Genomic DNA, 16,708 nt, shown 5'->3' with positions numbered 1-16,708 from the left:
TGACAAGGCCTGGCTTGGATCAGAGTCTTTGTCACTAGGGGGTTCAGCGGCTGGTGAGGGCGCTAAGGTGCTTGCCACTGTGTGACAGGAGTGCCTCTTAGATGTAGCCCCAAGTTTCCCATGGCCAGTAGCTAATGGGATGCATTCTCTTCTTCCCTAAACACCCACTAGCCTTCCTGCCAGTGGCTAGACTCCCACGTCTTCACTCATTCTGACACACTGCCAGCCCCTGATCTTTCCCGTGCAGTGATGTCCTTGTGCAGGACTTGGTCTGCTTCAGACTCCGTATTGCATCGATAGGTAGAAGGGAAGGCACCAGCTAAGGTGTGGCACAGATGAAGTTGAGCCACAAGTTCAGGGGACCGTAAGAGTAGTAACTGGCTCCAGGGACCTCTGTGGACTGCCTGATGGTTATCCCTCCATTCCAGTGTAGACACTCTCCAGTGGGACTGCCATGATGTTGTCTGTGGTCTTGTGTGGTGGTGGTCATGTTGGAGATGGGAGGCAGTTAGCAGACAGATGAGTCAGTGGCTTAGTGGTGACAGTGTAACATGGGTGGCAGGATCCTGGTTGAGGTTTATGGAAGCCTATATAGTTTGTGTCTCCTACTCTCCAGAGCTGCTGAAGTTCATGTGCTATGTTGACCTTCTGCGTGTGTCATTAAATGTCATCCAGTACTTACGGTAACTGTATTTTTATTATTTAAATACTTGTTTGGTCTGAGAGCACTTTCAGGCAAGTAAGCATTAGGAGCATCTATTTCTTTAATTCAGAAGTCATTGATTTCACATCCTCCATCCCATCCCTTCATGCAGCCTGCTGAGATGCATCCCACCAGCTGTTGACCATGAGAACCTGAGTCATTTTGGATTGTGTCAGATAACTTGGTGGCACTCTGCTGCTGAGGCATTGGGCCACCTGTAGTGCAGGTTTTGTAGTTCCTTTCCCCGATCTGTGCAACCCAGCAATGGCACATGGGTCTTGAGACATGAGTCTCTTCCTGATTCTGCCACTGACTTGGTGTGTAACCTTGGGCAAGTTCTCTGTGCTGCAGTTTCTCCTTCTGTGATATGAGGATAGTGATACTCTCTTTCACGAAGCACTTTGAGATCACTGGATGAAAAGTGCTAATGATTACATATTGCTGCCATTATGTTGCGGGAACTACACATCTTGTCGTGTATAGGTCTTGTATAAGTCATTTTTGTTGTATCTTGAAGTTCAAGTGCACAAGAATAAGCCTCAATGGAAAGCAAATGTATATACATTGGCATGTGTTGCATCAAGGAAGATTTTTACTTTACCCAGTGCCCCCTGAGTTTTCTCATGAATTTTGCTTCGGTTCTTTTCAGATACTGGTACCTTGGGCCTCTAAAAACCAAAGCAGCTCACTTTTTCAAGACACTGAAGGTAAAGTATTATTGCATTACAAAATAAAAATAAAAAGCAGAGTATACCTAGCGAGGGGGGAAGAGAGGCAGAGTATGTGCTCTGTATGTGGAGAAATATTCCATTCATTATAATTCCTTTGAGGCGTTCCAGTGACAACATAAACTAAGAGGGAAATTCAGCTAATTGATATACCTAGAAACACATACAGCCTTAATTGTGAAGCTCTGAGCAGGGTATATTGTTTCTTACAATATATTGTAAAATTCCTGGTCTGAGGGACTGCTGGAACCATAGTCAAAGTCACTAGAGGGAGCTAATAACCACTTTTGAAACTAGAGAGAGGCTGGTGTACCTGATAATTGGTAGAGAGAGCTCAGCCATCTTTCTCCAATTCAGTCTGTCTTCAGGCTTCCTTGTGGTAACGTGTCACCCTGATTTATTCATCTGATGTAAAAAATGCCTCTAATTAGACTGCATACGAGTGTTGATAATCAGACAGAGGCTCCCAGGTGGGATAAACTGAAACACAAAGGTTAATTGCTTATATCTCAGTTTAAAGTTTTCAGATGCTTTAAAGGACAGGGTGAAGCTTAACATCTGACCTGTGTTAAAGGTGATGCACTTCTAGTCAGATTGTCCTCCTGATCCCCTTAACGTTAAAACATACAAACCTTCATAAAAATGCTATGATATTACTCAGGAATTGCCACAGCAGATCAGATCCATGTAGCCCACATCCTGTCTGTCTGTGATAGTGGCCGGCACAGAATGCTTCATAAGTCTCTATAATTGATAGTTATGCAGTAGCATGTCCGTGAGAGAAGTTTCTCCCTAACCCCAGGCAGCTAGGGGTTGTCTTTAGATCCTGAAGCAGAGGAGTTGATAATAGTATACATTTATATCTTACCTAGCATTACTGGGTATATTCATATTGTTCACATAAATGTCTGACTTAAAGAGCATTCTGATCTTTGCCTCAGTGATATCTAGTGGCAGTGAATTCCACAGGCTGTTTATACATTGTGTTTTTAAAAATCTTTTTCTCATTTTTAAATCTCTTGCCTTTATATTTCCTTGAGAGCCACCTTGTAGACAGAAGAGCCTCATCGACTTTTTCAGTGTCATTCATTATTCTACCATGTTATCTTTATCACCTCGTCTCTAAACTAAATAGTCCCACCTATTTTAATCTCTTCTTTTTTTAAAGTCTTGCTATGCCACTAATCATGTTCACTTCCCTACTCTGCACCTTTCCAATTTCTGCTTGTACCCCTTTTGAAATGGGGTGACCATAATTGATCATAATAGTCAGGGTGAAGGACTTACCATGATTGTATATAATGTCATTACAGTGACTATTCTCCTTTATTCTAAAATGATGGTCCAAAACATTGCAGCTTTTTGAGCCATATCAGTAATTTGGAAGAAATACTAAGTTCAGGCCCTGCTTTTTCCCCAGGATCATTAATATTCTTATGCTTGTACTGCTCTTTCTGAACAATTTGATCAGTCCTATTAATGTGACCGTGAGCCATGATGGAATTTTTCACCATGCATAGAGGTGTGGAGGGGAGGAGCTCTACATTCTGAGTCCTATGATCCAAAACAAGCTTGTAACTTTTTGGCTTCCAGTCCTCGCCATTGTCCTGTGCAAAGAAGAATATATGTACCTTGTGCACCTGGGCTATCAGCTGAATTTCTGTAGTGTGTTAATTTCAATACCAAGCCAGTGGTTGGCATCATTTATTCCCTCTGGGTATGTATTTAGTCTTTTAGAAGTTAGTTAAAAAAGGAAGTAAATGGTGTCCCCAGTTTTAGCCACAGGCACTATTTGAGTAGCTAATGTTTTGTTTTAGCCTCTAAAGTTCTGGCGTTAGAATCAGAAATATCTCCGGATAACAGTTAGAGCCCTGCGCGGATACAAAATTTGTATCTGCCTCTGATCTGCAGACATGGTCTGCAGATAACCGCAGATTTGCAGGGCTCTAGTAACAGTGTGCTATATGTTAGTGTTTTGCCTTTCAAATGCTTTATAAAGTTACTGGAGCTGCCTCTGTGGCCCTATGATTAGTTCTGTATGTTGCCAGGCAGGAGAACTGGATTTCTAGTACAGATTTCTCTCTCTCTCATCCTCCTGCAGCAGAGGCAACACACAGTCAGCCCTCTGCCGGGGAGGAAATACACCTCATTGCTCTGCTAGGGAGGACTAGCTGAACAGGCTCTGGAGTCTTGTGTAATCCTTCCCAGCTGGGAGAATGTCAGCTCCCACATGGGAATCTGAAGGATGGAGAACCTTAAAGTGGGCTACGAGGGGGTGGGATCCTCGGGCTGTGAAGGGAATGTAGCTGTCACCTCCCACTCTCTCTCACAGAATAAGCAGATGCTTGCTCACCAGAAGGTCATTTTTCTTCCTCCTTTTTGGGTAAATCCAAGGAATGGCCTCAGAAACATCAAGCTTCCCTTACGTATTTGGGCCCAACCAAGAGACCCCCTGAGGAGCCAGAAGAGAAGCTGTCCAGACCCCCTTTGTATGTGAGGATTTACAGAAGGCTTTCACTGTACTGGGCATCTCCCCAAAAGGGTAAGCAGCATGTGTGTGGGCATAGACTCAGAGATGGGCTTTATCCAACAGTGCACCATCCAGTAAGGCTGTTTCATGGGGAGACCACTGGAGCAGATCCTGTCTGCGCGTGCTTTTATCCTTAGACTCCACTGCAGTGTATAAACGTTGTCCAGGTTTTATTTCTGGTTTCCCTCCTGTTTCACTGTCTCCGCCATCCCAAAAGCCCTGTCAGGCTGGTTGCAGGGATGCGGCCATCATGGTTATTGCTAGCTTGGCAATAACGACATTCAAAAAAAGGACAGAGAAGTACTTTGTATGCTCTGGCCCGCTCCCAGCAAACAATACGTACAACAAGAACTTCAGCTATTAGCTGGGCCAGCAAGTGCTCAGACACAGTGGCCATGAGCATGGAATGCCCAAGTAGACAGAAGTCAAGCACTTTGTAGAGACACAGTGCAGGCACTTCTGGTGGTAGGGGGCCAATCATGCCACTTTCTAGTGGTCCCTGAATCCCTCCTCCTGCTGGACAGCCATGGTGGCCTCAGAGGAAGCATGTTCTCGTTTACTGGATGGAGAGCAAATATCGAGAGGAGTGAGAAATTTGGTCCACTACCCGGCCCCTTAGGAGTTCTTGGCACTTAGTCCTTGGCCCAGCAGGGGGTGGGAGTGTCACACGGGCAGCACGTTCAGCCCTCAGGAGAGTGCCTTGCATGCTCCACTGGTATTGATGGGCTTCCATCCAGTTCAGCCCCTCAGGAGAGTGCCTTGCATGCTCCACTGGTATTGATGGGCTTCCATCCAGTTCTTCTGGGCCAGAAGCCCTACACATGCAGTGATGAGCTAAAAGCAGGACTAAGTGATGAGCATAGGCTGTGACAGGGATGAGGAGACATTGTCTGTGGGAAATAAATATTAGCACAACACCCTAAACGTCACAGCTTTTGGATTTTGTTGGAGTGGGGCTACATCCCTTTATTAGATTGCTAAGTGCTCTTGCTCTGTGAGCCCAAGAGACCTGTCAATCTGGGGTCACTAGGGACTGCTTTTAAAGTGTTTGTGCAATGTGCTGTTTGTCAACTTAACTTTCCCGCCCCAGCCCGCACAGCTTCCCTTCCCTATATGTCACTTTTTACATTTGAAGGAAACAAAGCCTGTGGAAATAATGGGACAGAGCCACTTTAACTGGCACCGGTCTTTCATATGTCACAGCAGTGGATCTCTAGTCTGTGTAATTTACTTTCTGGCTAATGGTCTCTCCCCTTCTGAATTCTCAGAAATCCCCCAGGAGGCGACTTTGGAGGCCTGGGAAGAAATGCAGCTGTCCGCCATTGAACTCTCCATCACAACTCAGAACAGGCAGCTTGACCTGACAGTAAGAGCACCGTCTAAATAAATCCCTTTCCATGCAGAGCACTCCTTCCTCACTGAACTCCCATCTTCCTGACTACACAGACTAAACTCTGTCCTTGTGACAGGTTTCAGAGTGGTAGCCCCGTTAGTCTGTATCAGCAAAAAGAACGAGGAGTCCTTGTGGGACTGCAGAAAAATCTGAGAGGGGGCCAGTTTTAAGGGTCATTATAAAGATCCTGTGAGACTGGATTGCAGAAGCCAGGTTGGGGCAGAGAGGGCAGAGTGTGCGTAACAGGAAGCTTTCAGTAACCAAATGAAATCCTAAAGCTTTCATGGCAGGGGTTAGGCACCTCCTCCCCTTGCCCCATGGAAAAGTGGAGATATTATTTACTGATGCTGAAATGAAGCACTCAGCCTGGATGTGTGCCTGGAATGTTGACCCTGTCCATCTGCCAGCTACAGAGCGAAGGACTCAGAAACGCTGGCACTAAAACGAGGACTGTGGCCATTTTAAATTAAAGAGGACAGGAGCTGGTCATTTTTATTTATTTATTTTGTGAGGGGCGGGGAAGAGACAAGTAAAGCTGTCCCCGTGAGAGCCTCCTTGGCGCAATATGCTGCTGTTTGTTTCAAGCACCCCTAACACCATCTCTGGCTGGAGTCCATGTTTCATAGCAAGGATATCACAGCAAAGATTTCTGGGTTGATTTAAGTCTTTAGTTCTGATGGAAAGTGCTGGACTGACATTCTCAGTGATCAAAGCCCTTTGTTTATAGGACCAGGTTAAAAACAGGCTACTTAGTGTAAGCTTCCCCATACTGCCCTGCCCCAACATGCCACAATGTGGCAGTGCGGGGATAGTTTAATTTCCACGCAGCCTTTGGCCTCCCTGCACAGGCTGCCAACAGGAACTGAAAGCATCCACAGTCCTTGGATGGTAACAGCTTTGGTCACTACTGAGCTGGGCTGGATTAGAACCTGTGATCTAAAGTGAAGAACTCAGTGTTCCATGACCATAATCCGGTCCCTAGGGCCACTTCTTCATTTCCATTCACTTGGCCTTTCTGTGCAGCAGCAGCGCTAGTGGCACTTTACTAGTCAATGGGGAGGGGCGTGTGCTCACTGCTGTGGTCACCAGTGCAACCCCATGAACTTGCCACCTTTTGAGTGAGTGACTGGAGGAACAAGACAGTTTACATAAGTGCAGCTTCACCCCCATTAAACAAGCATCTTCATATCATATCTTATCCCCACCCATCTGGATCCCCTCTCCATGCTTTTACACTCATCCCTGAGACCACAGATAATGGTCATTGTCCCCCCAGCCTGAAGGGACTGGACAGAGACTCTTTGGAATCTATCACATAGCTCATTAATCAGCCATAGGCATCTCAGATGAGTAACATGAGTCATTCCTTCCTCCCTCCCATCCCAGGCTCAGGTCTGATCTACACTAGATAGGGTTGACTGGTATAGCTATATCAGCCAATCCTCCTAGTTTAGATTCAGCTTATATCAGCAAAAGAGTGCTTTTTCCAGTGTAGCTTACACCAGTTCCGCAGACGAAATAAGCTATACTGGCAAAAGAACTTCTTTGCCAGTCTGGCTGAAACTACACTAGGGCTTTTGCCATAATAGAAATGTTGTTTAAAAAAAATCATACCCCCTAGCCAACATTACTGTAAGGGCAAACATTCCTAGTACAGGCCTGACGTAAGCGTATGTAGTAAGTAGGAAATCAAGATATCGGGTCAACTGAGCCGGGAATTTAAAGGGACAATGTCAGATATACTTTGACCCCAAATCTACATTTCCTACAGATAAGCTTTTACAAAATCAAGGACCAAAAGAAATGCTTCCATCATTCATGTTTTTTAACTCCAGTGGGCATCTTTTTTTTTTTTTTTTTTTTAAACGAATAAACATTTCCTCTTGCAGCACTTGCTGGCCAAATGTTGCAGCATTGTGCTACGTAAGAACCTGAAAGAAGCATTGACTAGGAACTACTGTATTGTGAACAGAAGTCAGACTGAACAGCCTACTTTCATTGTCCTACTAGTTGCATGGAATGCAAAAAGAAACCAATGTCATAAACGGTAAAACGATCATAAAAATTGGTTTAATATTTTTGTTGAATATGTGATTTAGTGTTTGGTACAGAATAATGGTTGGTAAGGAATTATTAGGTATCATTTTTAACCTGATGCTGACCATTTAAGTCAGGAAAAAATAAATTCTTTTCCTCTCATTCCTTATAAAATACAACTCAACCCTCTTTTTTGTGGGACAGTCCGGGATGTGGAAAAGGGCTGTTCCCTTAAAGAGGGCTTCCAGCACATGCTGCAGTATGGAGGGTGTGATGCTGCAGAAACACTAACAATTTGGATTCTAAATCTTTTCCATAGCGAACAGATGACTTCATGAATATTTGCATTGAACCAGATACAGTCGGCAAAGGAGACTTCATAAATAGGGGGTGAGTACGGGGAGGCTGCCGTGGGCCATCAGATTTTCTAGTCACAAAACTGACTGTGTTTTCTTGGCTTTTGTGCTGCAAGGACAAAAGTGGGGAATGCCTTGTGGTGATTGTGGGGTTTGTTCATTCAAATACAGGTTTATTTTAATTTTCTTGTTTTGGAAGCAAAAGCCAATGTTGTGTGGCTAGAGCTCCCCTCCCTACCTTCTACGATTTCTGCACCCTCCCCCTTTCCTCCCCTCTAATGCTGACTGACATTGTTATTGGTATAACACCATCAAGAGGCCAGGTGCTTTAAAGACAGGTAGGAAGATAACATCCCTGCCCCAGAAAGCTTGCAGCTTAGATGAACGATGTGGGGGCTGGGATACAGCAGAATCAATGTGACGGCACCGGTGATGTTTGGCACGTGCCTTTGTTAGTGCCAGGATTCACTTTTTAAGGGAAGGGGTAAAGATCTTCAAACCCTCAGCTCACTAACACATCTCTGAAGTGAGGTCTCAGCTGGAAAGGCCTCTTGGAAGAAGTGCATTTTAAGAAGGGACTTGAACAAATAGAGTGGCAGCATGGGCAAACCAGAGGTTCCAGGCATGGGTGCCTGGTACATGGAAGGAGCTCTGGAGTCTTCTCACCCCCTCCCCTCTGCTTGGGATCCTTTCCTGTGAGATGCTCATTTCTCCTACTCTGTAAATGAGCCACTAGGAGGCACTCAGTGCTGATCTGAGCTTCTTTCCTACCTCCTCTAACGTCCCTCAATACCAAGTTTATCACAGTTAGTCCTTGTTGAAGTGGAGTGTGAGGCTTCGAGAGAAGCGTCACAAGGAGTCTCCCACAATATCAGATTCCGCTTATTCCAGCAGGCTGATCTTTTGGTTGCAGCTGCTGTTTTCCAGTCCTAGGGCCCCCTCTAGTGAAACCAGATGGAAAGGTGTGGAAATGTCATAAGCAGCTTTTAGGTGCCGCATGGTTACTGCATGTCTGTACCTTGTTTACAATATTAATAGCAGTAGCAGGCAATTTATTTGAGCACTCCGTATTACCTCTGTGGGAACAGTATCTCCAGAACTATGAATACATAAGTGGCATAAGATCAGGTGGCACTGGGTGTACATTGCATCAGCCATGTTGATTGTAGGTTGTCTGCCATTTGAATCTGTGCTGTAAAGACTTTATAGAAGGAAATGTTTATGATACTGTTACCATCGGCAGCAAAAGGAATCTGCCTGACCAGGAGAAGGGAAAAAAGGAGATTGTGGTCTTGCCTGGGACATCTCACCACCAGGAAGGTGCCAGTGAATTAGTGGGAATTCAGAGAGAAAAGTATCTTCCATTCACAGTCAGCCACCAACACACCCAACACAGGTTGTTTCCCAGCTGGATTGGATACATGGTTCCCAGCAGTATGTCACATTCTGTGACTGCAGTTACACCTTCGTGCAGAAAGCCTCTGAAGAATGTAACCTCATGCAGCTGGCTGCATGCACCCAACACCTCTTTTTAATTTAGTTCCCAGAATTTTGTAGGTAAATCAAGAAAGAGAGAATAGAGGGAGAGGGTCTGCTCAATCCTCGAAACAGAAGACTGATTAAAAAAAGCCAGAGGTGAACCAAACCAGGCCACTGGGAGGGACACCAATAGAAAATGCCACCTGAAGGAAAAGCTCTCAAAGGACAGCACCATCAAAGCCACCTCATCACAGAGTCCCTGCTGCCAGCCACCAGAGCAGAGAAGCTTGTCTTTGGAAGCATTTGAGGAATCATTTGTGTAGAGGAGTTTTGCCCCTTTTTACCTAGCCACGGGGTGGAGAAATTTGTGGAAATGTTGTATTTCTGCAGGCATTGGGGTGAATCCGTCAGGACTGATAGTGCCTCCCTCTCTGCAATCTATGTGGGAAACCAGAAGATGAGTTGAGATTGAAAGTAGTGGACGCTTTGGAACCTGAAGAGAGTGCTGGAGGCTGAATGCCATTGGATTGCAAAGTGAGATTTAGGTCATACCATGCCCCAGGACTGTAGATCTCAGACGTGGATAATAACAAGCCTCTGCAGCTAGGATTAAGTCAATATTTAAGTTGAGGTGATTACATCATAGCCCCATTTCAAACTGCTGCTCTGTGGGGGGGGAAAAGGAGATACCCCATGTACCACCACTAATTTTCTTTCCCACTCCCCAGCTTGAGCTCTGTATACAATTATAAGGGACATCACCTAAGGGCATGAGCTTGGTTACCAGGTGGAGTAAGTCAGGCATTTCTCCATTGTACACTGGTATGTGTTATGATGGGGTTTGGGGGCCTCATAACTGTTTAGCATTGGCCACTGATGGAGACTAGGGGGATAATCATTCTCTTGTGATGTGTTCCAGCGACAGCATGTATTGCCAGTTGGTGGTGTGATTCGGGGAGTAGCCTTTTGCCTGTGTGTGTGTGGAGGGGGGGGGCGGTTAGAGTATATAGTGGGATATCATTGCCTATGAAAACATTGTTATTGTTAGGTATTTTTGTTCCTGGTTCTTTCTTTATTTCTTTTGTCTTACTCTGCGTAAGAGACCAGAGTAAGGATCTGAATAAATAGTAAACCCCTTATGACCCTTACATAGGACCTCTTGGGGGGGTAATTACACTGGTTCTAGCTGCATACCTGTTTGCTTCTCTAACACCCTCTCTTTCCTGATCTTTTTGTTCCCTGTCTCTCTCTTGCCTTCCCTGATCATGCAGTTTGATCCACATGGGCAGACTCTGGACCCAGGTGGAGGCCCATTGACTTTAGTGGGGCCCTTTGCAGACAGAGGGATCTGCCTGCACAGATGTATTTGCAGGATTCCGAGTCCTATATACTGCTATGAGAATGTTAACTCCCTTGAATTCACTCATTCATCTTTTTAATATAGATGATTAAAAACAACCTTCCCAATGTCTACATTGCTTGTCTCCTCACCTGTCCCTTTCCTGTGGTATCTCAGCTTTCCTTTCTGTTGCTTTGTCCTCCCCCCCATTTGTGGTCCTCTTCCCTCATCCCCTATCCCCCATGACTTCACAGCATGAATTCTAAGAGTGTTTGCATTCCCAAAGGCACGTCACTCTTTTGAGGGGGATTTCCTGATTATATATTCTTGGGACATCCATTATTGAGTGATGTTTGAACCCCCCTTCCTTTCTTATCAGCCTGTTACAGCCTTCTGTGCCTTAGGCCTTGTCTACGCTACAGGGAAAAGTCGATCTAAGCTACGCAATTTGAGTTACGTGACTGGCGTAACTCAAGTCGACGTAGCTTAGATCTGCTTGTCGCGGGGGCCACACTATGTGATGTCGACGGGAGAGCGATCTGTGGTCGATTTTAGCGGGTCTTCACTAGACCCACTAAATCGACTGCCAATGCATTGATCGCTGCGCGTTGATCCCCTGGTAAGAGTAGAAAATCCCTAATAGAACAACCCTGGACAGATAATACTTCAGTAACTCCACCTGTTTTGGAGATCTGTAACTCTTGTGTGGAAATAGCCATGATTATTCTGGCCTGCTTCTTGAGAGCTACAATACACAAAGGTTGGGACTGTATTACTCTGTTTGCCTGCCTGGGCATGTGGGAGCAGAAAGAGCCATACAGCGATCAGTTCTTTTGGGGTTTGGGGGAATTCTCTCTTGTACAGAGGGTCAGTAAAAGGTCTGTGTGCCACTGAAGCCCTCTAAATGAAGCATACATTAATGGGACTTATGGAATGCATAGACCTTGTGCTGCCTCTGTGCACTGAGGTGAATTTAACCCTTGATAAATTAACAAAACAAAAGGATCTGAATATATGAGAGTATTGTTTTTACCAGTTGGAGAGGAAGGATGAACCAGAGGGTAGCGTGCTGGCCTGGGACGTGGGGGACCTGGATTCGTGTCCCTGCTCTCCCACAAACTTCCTGGGCAAGTCATTTAGCTGCTCTGCACCATTCCCTATCTGTACAGTGGGGATGATAGTACTTGCCTAAATACACTGTTTAACATAAACATATTAAAGATTGAGGTGATCATATACTAAGGCAATGGAGGTCATGTAAGTACCTAAAAGAGGCAGACTGATAAAGTTTATGCAAGTGAACGTTTTATTTAGACTAGGTAAAATGAATGTGTTTTGTACCTCCAAACAGGAGTGAAACTAATAAAGCAACCTTTGCTTTACCTTGTGCTAGTGATGAAACTGGAAGAACTTTTGTCAAACACTAGCTTAAAAAACCCAGTACATCTGATTCTAACTTCTGAATTCAATCACGTAACTATTTACTGAACATTTTTTGAGGCCATCAGTAATTTTTGTGGGTTTGGTGCTATACGAGGAAGACAGGAATGATACAGCTTGCATGTAAGTGGACATCACAAACCCACCCTATGAGATGACACAGTGGGGAGATGCTGCTCAGGACAAACCCAGAGCATCACTAAGCTTGGGGTGCTAAAGGTCAATATTGAGATGAATTGACAGTTGTGTGGCAAAGCATAGGAAGCACTAGCTGTCCAGAAAGCGCTAGCTGTCCCTCATGCTTGCAACCACAAAGGCGCTCATACTTTCTTTTGAAAGGAAGAAATGAAATGACCCTCCTATATGTCTTGCACCCCTAACCATGGTTGCTTCTGTTGGAAGCTAATGTTTCTTTTTCCTCGTTTGATTTGAACAGAAGTCAAAAGATGTGTGACCCCCAGCTGTGCCCCGAAGGAAGTCAGTGTGTCCAAGCCAGCAGATGCATCTTGCAGCTTTCAGAGGTGAGAAGCCGGAAAGCTGGGTCACTTGTTTCTTAATGTGACACGCTAAGAAACCCCAGCTCCCACATTGACAGGTGGTCATGCTGTCCTCACTGTGAATAAGGCAAGCCACCTCCAGTGCAGCCAGTCAGAAAGACAAATGGGTCCCAAACCAGGAGACCCAAGTTGTAACCCCCAGTCAGGCATCACTGCTGTACATGTCTGTGGCTAGTGTAGGAACTGTGGCCCAGCTCCAGAAGCAGCTCGTTCCTGTCCATTCGGCCAGCAAAAAGTGTCAACACGCTTGCAGTGTGAGTAGACTAGGAAAATGGCCTCCTGCTAAACTTCACGTCTTAGTGTGTGCACATCCCTTCTGCTGGTTAGGCTCTGAGTACTGAAATCTTTCTTTAAATTGCTAGTCTAGAAGGGATCTGCCAGAGGTGAAAAGATGGAGAGCAGAGGTGTGGGTTTATGCTAACTGAGCTGAGGCCAGGTGGGAAATAATGGTCAAAAAGGTGCTACAGATATAAATCCCAAGACCTTAGATAAGTGGGCAGCTCTTCCACTGAGAAGTGTTTGAGCAGATACATTTTTAGTTGCCTCCTAAAAATAAGGCAGCGGGGTAGATGTTAGCTTGGGTTTAACATCCCAATACATCTTATTAAGAAGAGTAGGCCCTGCATTTGGAAGGATATAGAGTCGATCTACTAGGTTACATCCACATCTTTAGCTATTATAATCCTCTTCAGAGACCTGAACTGCCTCATGGAGAATGAGGTCCATTCCCTGGCCGAGTGGCCCTTCCCAGCAGTTGAGAGAATCTTTGGCACTCTGCTCTTCTGGTAAAGTCCTCACCCAGGCAACCACATTGAACAATGAATGTTTTCATTAGCCAGTATCCTCGTTCACACATGGCTTCGACATCATCAGAATCTGTGGCTTTGAAAATAGGTGCAAAACTGTCCAGCTCAGGGCTGGATACAGTCAAGTATAAATAGGTGGTCTGTTAACAAGACAAACTTGGTTTACTCCTTAACTGCTGATGAGGCCTTTAGTAACAGAAGACAAGGACATGATTTATGTACAAAAGGTAAAGCCATTACCATGTTGAATGACTGGCATTAATCACTGATGATTTTGTGTGTGTGAGTGTAAAACAGGTGTGAGAGCGGGATTGTTTTGAACAAAAATACTCACTGTCTACTTTTTTTTCCAATCTCAAAGACAAACTCTGCCCAACTGTAAATAGTAATTCCAAGGGCAAAGAATCCTTAAATCTCAACAATGCAGATCATTTAAGCGATCTAGCATTTAATTCCTGCCAAATTGCCAATTAGTTACTAAGCCAGGTAATATTTTACGTGAGTGTCGGTTAATACATTATGTGCAACCAGTAACAGCTCTCTATGTAGTAGTGAGACTAAACAGGCTGAAAGGCAGAGGGGGTCAAGACCCAGCAGAGAACCCAGCTGTACTCTGAAGCGGAGACGTAAGTGGGCACAGGTACCACTGTTACAGCACTATTAAGTCTGACCTACGCTTGATTCTGCACAGGGCACCGAGGGCTCCTTTGGCATAGACAGCGAGGAGTATGAGGCCATGCCTGTAGAAGTGAAACTGTTACCCCGGAAGCTCCAATTCTTTTGTGACCCCAGAAGGAGAAAACAGATGCTCCAGCCAGCAGTGCAATGAGAAGTCACCCCAGAGGGACCAATCTCATCAGGATCTTCGGGGTCACTCAGGCGAGCGCTAACCTGATTAACGCCATTGAGTCATTAGTTACTTGGCTAGTAAACACACAAGGTATTGGCACCTTGGTGGGAACTGCTGACTTGGCAAGTACCAAAGAGGTAAAAAGTGTACATTTGACTCTGAGAAACAGATTAAGTTAGGGGTGTCTTTTTTTAAAGAAGCCGTCACTGTTCCATGTAGGATACTACAGATGAGTGCTGTAAGACAGATGCTACCGTTCTACTGCAAGTCTGTATTAAAGTGGAATGAAAACACACTTCTATGGGTTTGAGCGTTTGGAGCCATCTTTCTTACCTGTGTTTAAAGCTGAGAATTCTAGAATTTATGGAAAAACTATGAACAAGATGCTGCTGGGGTTAATGGGAGGGGAGCTCATGAAGTTCAGGAATTACCACACGAGAACAGATACATGGGTCAGCTAGTCTGATCTCCCATCTCCTTTTGACAGTGATGGATGCTTCAGAGGAAGGCATAAAACTCCCACAATGCACTTACATAATGTCTTACTGTATTGGAGGGAGGGAAATACTTCTGTGACTTCAACTTATGCTCTAAGTGTGGGAACTGAAACCGTTAATTTTATCGTAACTAGTGTAACTTCAGCTACTGAAGACCTTCCATAAGGAAACCTCCTGGCTAGAGAGCATCCTCACACTTGAGGATTCTGCTCCATTCGTATTGAAGATGATCTCTGCAAAACAAACCCTTTGCTGGTTCCTCGAGTGGTTGGCTTTGTTTTGAATATTTATTTTTTGGTTCTTTGTGCTGAATATTTTTTAAAGTTCTACTAGTTAATGACGCTCTACAAAATTAGCCCTTTGATCCTATTTAGGGGTGTTGCTTTCTAGTAAGTTCTCCTTTTTGTTCTTGCAGCAGCATAGTATATAAAATGGAGCACTGAACTGGCCCTTTTAGCCTATTCCTTATTGTATTCCTCTTTTTTTAAATTAAATGGCCACTATCCTTTCTGAGAAGCTGCCACCTCCACTTAGCCACCTAAATATTTTTGTTGCTCTTTATCTCTTTACCAAGTCATAGCACTGATTAACATTCTTTTTCTATCCCTTAACCCTCTGAATATTCCTAACAGCTTATGTATTCTGCAAGGCCTGGTCCTGTAAAGAGAGAGAGTCAGTCTTTGATTTTTTGGTTGTGGTGGTTACTCCTGCAGTATGTAACATGAAGGTGAAGTTGTCCCTGCTAATACTCGTTACTCTGTATTTTTTAGTGGTCTTTGTACTATCAAGTTACAGGAGCATGGTAGGAAATCCATCCCTGCCTGAATGACACTTTGGCTACTGCTTTCTCTTTCCAAACAGCCCAGCCCCTTACACTGAAAAGTAGATTGCTGCAGTGATAAGGAAATAGGACTGTTCGCTCAGGCTGAGGCCAAACTGAACCCTGCCCCTTAGGTTAGAAAAATCATTAAGAACCATAGTGCGAGGAGAGACCACGCTACCTGAAAGAGCTACACCGTAAGCTGAGGGGTATTTTGTTCTAGTGTTTTGCTATCACTTTCCTTCTCTCTCCTGCCTAACTAGCCTGACAGTGCTATGGAAAGGAGGAGTGTGAGGTTTTTATTAATGATTTTTTTTTTTAGCATGGCCACTTATTAGGGGCACCTAAGCCTAGCTACTCACCACACCCCATGTTATACAAAGAGGAGTAGCTGGGTTACAGTATTCATTGAATTATCCAGGCTTCCTAATGCTCTGATTCCTGCTTTCATCATGAACCAGTAATGAATAATTACAGTCCCCAGACAGAAAAACAAGAAGGCAGTCATGTTAAAATGTGAGCTTTAATAGTTTAAAAACAAAAACAAAACTGCTGTTTTGATGTGCAACTTCCTCTTGGCCCCTCTGTGTACAGACCGGCTCAGTTCTGTGGAAACAATTCAGCCTTTAAAAGCCAGGGCTGCTCTTCTCACTGAGAAATACAGGTGTCACTAGCCCTATGCAAGTTGCTCCTTTGCAGCTTAGTGGCTGCTCTGGAAGCCACTTTCCAGTTAAATTACACTAACTGTTGAAGAAATAACCCCAGCACTCATCAGTCTACCACATGGATGGTTAGAGCAACATGGTTTAGTAAATAAGGAAACTGGCTGAAAAGCCCCTGCAGAATTTTGCTAAATCTGGGGCTTCCTTTTTATTAAGATAGTACAGAGAAATAGTGGTATAGAGGTTAGGGTACAAGCCTGGGACTTGGAGAGCTGCACTTAATTCCCTGTCCTGTACAGACTTCCTGGGTGACTGCAGCCACATCACTTAGAGAGACAGACTCAGTTGCCTAGCTGTAAAATAGGGTAATAGCATTTCCCTTCTTCACAGGGCTGGTGTGAGCATACTATGGTAATAGGGCTATTTAATTACCATCCATAGACAGAGCAATGCTAGGTGATTAGGGGAGAGGCTGTTCTAGATTTGATTGACAAATCCAGAGGAACTGGTT

General features: G+C 44.6%; 1 protein-coding gene across 1 annotated transcript in view; it reads left to right on the top strand.

The window, feature by feature from the left end:
- The window catches only part of AGK (acylglycerol kinase), a 54,401-nt gene extending 39,888 nt beyond the window's left edge, over positions 1-14,513 (top strand). Inside the window, exons 11-16 of the mRNA XM_039482194.1 lie at positions 1,353-1,410; positions 3,826-3,973; positions 5,230-5,327; positions 7,711-7,781; positions 12,442-12,526; positions 14,060-14,513. Of these exons, the coding sequence (XP_039338128.1) occupies positions 1,353-1,410; positions 3,826-3,973; positions 5,230-5,327; positions 7,711-7,781; positions 12,442-12,526; positions 14,060-14,197 (598 nt within the window). The 3' untranslated portion in view covers positions 14,198-14,513. The remainder of the gene's footprint in view (positions 1-1,352; positions 1,411-3,825; positions 3,974-5,229; positions 5,328-7,710; positions 7,782-12,441; positions 12,527-14,059) is intronic.
- The last annotated feature ends 2,195 nt before the right edge of the window (positions 14,514-16,708 follow it).

This window comes from Mauremys reevesii, linkage group 1 (genome assembly GCF_016161935.1).
Source record: "Mauremys reevesii isolate NIE-2019 linkage group 1, ASM1616193v1, whole genome shotgun sequence".
Lineage (NCBI taxonomy): Eukaryota > Metazoa > Chordata > Testudines > Geoemydidae > Mauremys > Mauremys reevesii.
This window is presented reverse-complemented; position numbering and strand designations above follow the sequence as displayed.